The following is a 4,074-nucleotide window of genomic DNA, read 5'->3' as shown; positions in this document are numbered from 1 at the left end:
ATATTAAACTTCTTAAGTAAACATGTATTAAAATATAGGAAGTTTTGCTTATGATATATTATACGCTAGGACTTGATGGGTTAAATGAGCAACTTAAATCAATGTTTATCAAATTATTTATGTATCAACAGACACAATATGATAATTCCTAACAACATTAAAACTTATTTACAATTTTTATCGAACAACGTCAAACTTACCTTCGACGGAACAGAACAACTTCAAACTTACCTTTGATGGAACGAGATCTGCCCTCACAATGACAATGAGAAAACGGTAGGCGTGGTCCGACAAGACAAGAAGTTCTTTAAATATTCGCCCTTAGGGCATATTCAGGAGTGTTCTAGTTCTAGATGCATAATTTATGTCAGTTTTAAAATTTAAATCTGGAAATTATAACAAAATAAACTGGCAGCCCCAGCAGCGTTTTATCTGTGTTTCAAATATCGAAAAAATAGAACGGCAGTTTTGAATTTGACAGTAGAACTGGTCGAATAAATAAAACTAAAACGGATTGCTGGGGATACGTTTGTTTCAGTTTTATTTACATTATAGACCACCCATATGAATCTTGAAGCTGCTGAATTTGCTCTAAGAGACTCTAGACATCTCACTTAGCATAACTGAAACCACAAAATTTCAATTGAAAATAACTATGATTGATGATTCTTGTTTTAAAAACCCGGACTTCTGGACGACGTATTCTTGCATTTCTGAATTCGATTAGAATAATCCGATAATGAAAACGCACTGAACTACAAGAAGCACTTTTTTTTATTAAAGTCCAATTTCTAACTCGGTTAGGAACCGTTTTTTATTGAATATGTCAGATGAGAACTCTTAACGAACAGTAAATAAATAATAGTGCACTTGTGGTTTTACAAATAATGAATATATATTTCTTCATTCATTTAAAAAAAATCTAACTGAAACAATAGTTTGACTTGTACCTATATCCAGTTAGGTACAACATAGTGTACTGTTGAATAGTTTATGATTCGCCAAAACATAATTTGGCATTGCTTTGCATCTATTTTATTACACCATCTAACCATGATGTGATTGAAAGTGTGCTGGGGTTACCAAGCATTTGGTCTTTACATGTTCTTTTACTGTAAAATCGAATGTTTGTGACCAATTCAAGGCGTAAAATCAATAAAATTCAATTGAAGCACTTAGGGATAACAAACACAAAGTTCATTTTAATAGCGTAGTTGGATCATCGAAATTAGCAAATGCACTCTGTTTATGGCTAATGAGGACGAGGCAGCAACTACAGCTAGACAATCGACTTTTGGAAAGCGTAAGCTTGTTAGTGAAGAATTTACTCTACCGCTTCTAGTTGTTTTTTATCCTTTTTCTTTTTCTTCTTTTCCTTCCTGGATTCGGCGGACTACGATAGAAAGGTGTAATGATTTCACCTGATACTATGAAAATATTTTTGTTTACCTCTGTGGTAGCTTCAGCTTCAACTTCTATGGAGGGTTCGATGTTTTCGGGTGCCTCATCGTCCTTTTTGTGTTTTTTCTTCTTCTTCTTTTTCTTCTCGCCAACGTCAGCCTCAATAGCAGAGGTCTCCATTGAATTGTCAGCCGCACTACCGATGCTTAGTTTGCGCTGAAAGTTGATTAGCCGAAAATATTGGAGTGTATTCGATTAAGTATAATAATACGATGTATAAGTATAATAATACGATGAATTCCACATAAAAGTTTTTTTTTTGTTTCAATTATAGAGGTTTTAACACCTTAAGGTCATTCACCTCTTCGGACCAGAAAATCTTTCTGATCCTATGTGCGGGGTTGGGAATCGAACCCAGGTGGGCTGCGTGATAGGCATCGACTATCTCATCACGCTATACCCGTCCCCCACATAAAAGTTAATTTTTACAATTATTAAACAAGAAATAATGAATTTAGTCTCAAAGCTTTTATAGTGTGAATAAAGCTTTCAGTTTTATACTGAATTCAAATGTTCTGAAAACTCGTTGAAGTGTAACCAAACAGACATATACAAGGTGTTTCAAAGTACAACTTTTAACAGTTCAAATCAAGTATGACACAAAAATAACTTACCTTCCCACCTGCCAGTTCATCACCTTCTGTTCCATTTGATTCCTTGGAAGGAGCCGAAACAGGAATATCTTTAAAACCTGTCAACCATTCTTTGGGAGTCTTATCGTTGGGTTTGCCATATTTATCGAGTTTTCCACTGGCAATGAGTTGCTTTTTCATGGAAGCCTTCGGTCCAAGACCCCACTTGCGTGGATAGGTATCACGTTCCATGATAACGCGTTTGATTTTGGCGCATACGCCATGATCGCAGCTAGCCATTGTGGCAGTTGTCATCAACGCAATGGCCAGCGCTACGGCTTCGCCCTTAGTTGTTACAATCACTATCTCTTGATCCATCTCGATACCATCTTCGTAACGGAGTACTCCAGGAATCATGATTTTGGCTCCATAACATACGGCGTTCACCGAGCTGTCCTTCATGATAATACGCTTGTGACCAACCAGCAAACCTTCTAAAGGTTTAATAACTCTTCGAAGCATAGATTCGTCTTTGTGATTTTCGTAAAGATACTGAGCATCTAGCACGTCATGTAACGTTACCATTCCTTCCATTTCAGATTGAATTCCAGAGCGTACACGACGAAGTTCCAACATTTGACCACCGACCCCAGTGATGAGACCCAAATGGACACACATCGTGCGGATATAAGACCCAGCTTCACAGCTAACCCAAAACACTCCCATGTTTCGTTGTTCATCATAATCAAGAAGTTTAGATTCGTACACGGTACGCACTCGCAATTGACGCTTAACTGCAGAAATTAGAGGAGGACGCTGAAACAGTGCACCCCGTAGTTTTTCTAATCCTTGATAGACTTTCGCAATGCTCTCCACTGCTGAATGTAATTTGAAAACCGCTACGTACTCTTTACCGGCACTCTGCTGACTTTTGACCAATCTAGTTGCTCTATCAATACAAACAATAAGACAACCCGATGTTTTGGGGTCTAACGTTCCAGAATGGCCAGTCTTTTCTACTTTCAATATTCTCTTAATCCATGCGACCACTTCGTGGGAACTTGGGTTTGATGGTTTGTCTAAATTTATGAATCCTGATGTCACATAATCTTTTATTTTGCGATTTAATGGTGATGATCCGAATGGCAAAGGAGTATAATGATTAGTTCTGACATTTAGTCTATCAAAATTTTTCAACAGCAAAGGCCATTGAGAAGTGTCCAATTTTGGAATAGCTGTTGAAGCTTGAATCTGAAAATCACCAGACTTCTGAATTTCGCCTAAATTTTCAATTTGTGCTCCTGGTTCTTGTTTAATTTTCTTCTTCTTATCCTTCCTCGCAGGAGATAACATTTCTGTAACAATTAATTTATTGTACTTAGATTCAATATATTACCTCGTGATAGAGTTCCATTCAAAAAGCAAAAACTTACCAATGTCTGCCATGTTGCGACAATCTTAATAAAATCACTGCGATTTTAAATGAATATTTTCTCAAACTGTTAAAAACAAATAGTTCAGTGGCTCCGGTAATGTTGAAACCAATATGCCATTGAAAATCTAACGAATGTAAGCCCTTAAATATATCACCAAAATATTATGCAGCAACACGCGTGCTGCTTCAATGTGAGAACGCCGATGTTTTAAGGTTAGGTATCTTTGAATTTGACGTTTCAGACAAAATAAATTCACAGAGCTGTACTTAGCATAATCAATAGGTGGGTAGGCGTTTCTTTTCACGTATATACACGGAACCAGATATGCTAGATGATTTAATGGGAAATCTGTATTACTCAAGAGCAACGGGCAAATAACTTTAAACTTCGTTTGAACACACACAAAATTTAGCGTGGTTTAGGCACAGAAAACAGATGTATAGGCTCACATATATATATATATATATATATATATATATATATATATATATATATATATATATATATATATATATATATATATATATATATATATATATATATATATATATATATATATATATATATATATATATATATATATATATATATATATATATATATAT

General features: G+C 35.4%; 1 protein-coding gene across 1 annotated transcript; it reads right to left on the bottom strand.

Annotated features, from left to right (window-relative positions):
• Positions 1-870: 870 nt before the first annotated feature.
• Positions 871-3,687, bottom strand: LOC131436230 (H/ACA ribonucleoprotein complex subunit 4). The gene is made up of 4 exons (XM_058604850.1): positions 3,467-3,687; positions 2,076-3,388; positions 1,450-1,617; positions 871-1,393 (listed from the first exon to the last, which is right to left on the bottom strand). The coding sequence occupies exons 1-4, from the start codon at positions 3,477-3,479 to the stop codon at positions 1,325-1,327; spliced, it is 1,563 nt and encodes a 520-aa protein (XP_058460833.1). The 5' UTR covers positions 3,480-3,687; the 3' UTR covers positions 871-1,324.
• Positions 3,688-4,074: the final 387 nt, after the last annotated feature.

Source organism: Malaya genurostris, chromosome 3 (genome assembly GCF_030247185.1).
Source record: "Malaya genurostris strain Urasoe2022 chromosome 3, Malgen_1.1, whole genome shotgun sequence".
Classification (NCBI taxonomy): Eukaryota; Metazoa; Arthropoda; class Insecta; order Diptera; family Culicidae; genus Malaya; species Malaya genurostris.
The sequence above is the reverse complement of the archived record's forward strand: the minus strand, read 5'-3'. Positions and strand labels throughout refer to the sequence as shown.

Bases quoted from the DNA above. Each gene is read 5' to 3' on its own strand.
- LOC131436230 (XM_058604850.1), bottom strand. The intron at 1,618-2,075 runs GTAAGTTATTTT...ATCAACTTTCAG, and splicing joins ATGAACTGGCAGGTGGGAAG to CGCAAACTAAGCATCGGTAG. The intron at 1,394-1,449 runs GTAAACAAAAAT...TTTCTATCGTAG, and splicing joins AAGCTGAAGCTACCACAGAG to TCCGCCGAATCCAGGAAGGA.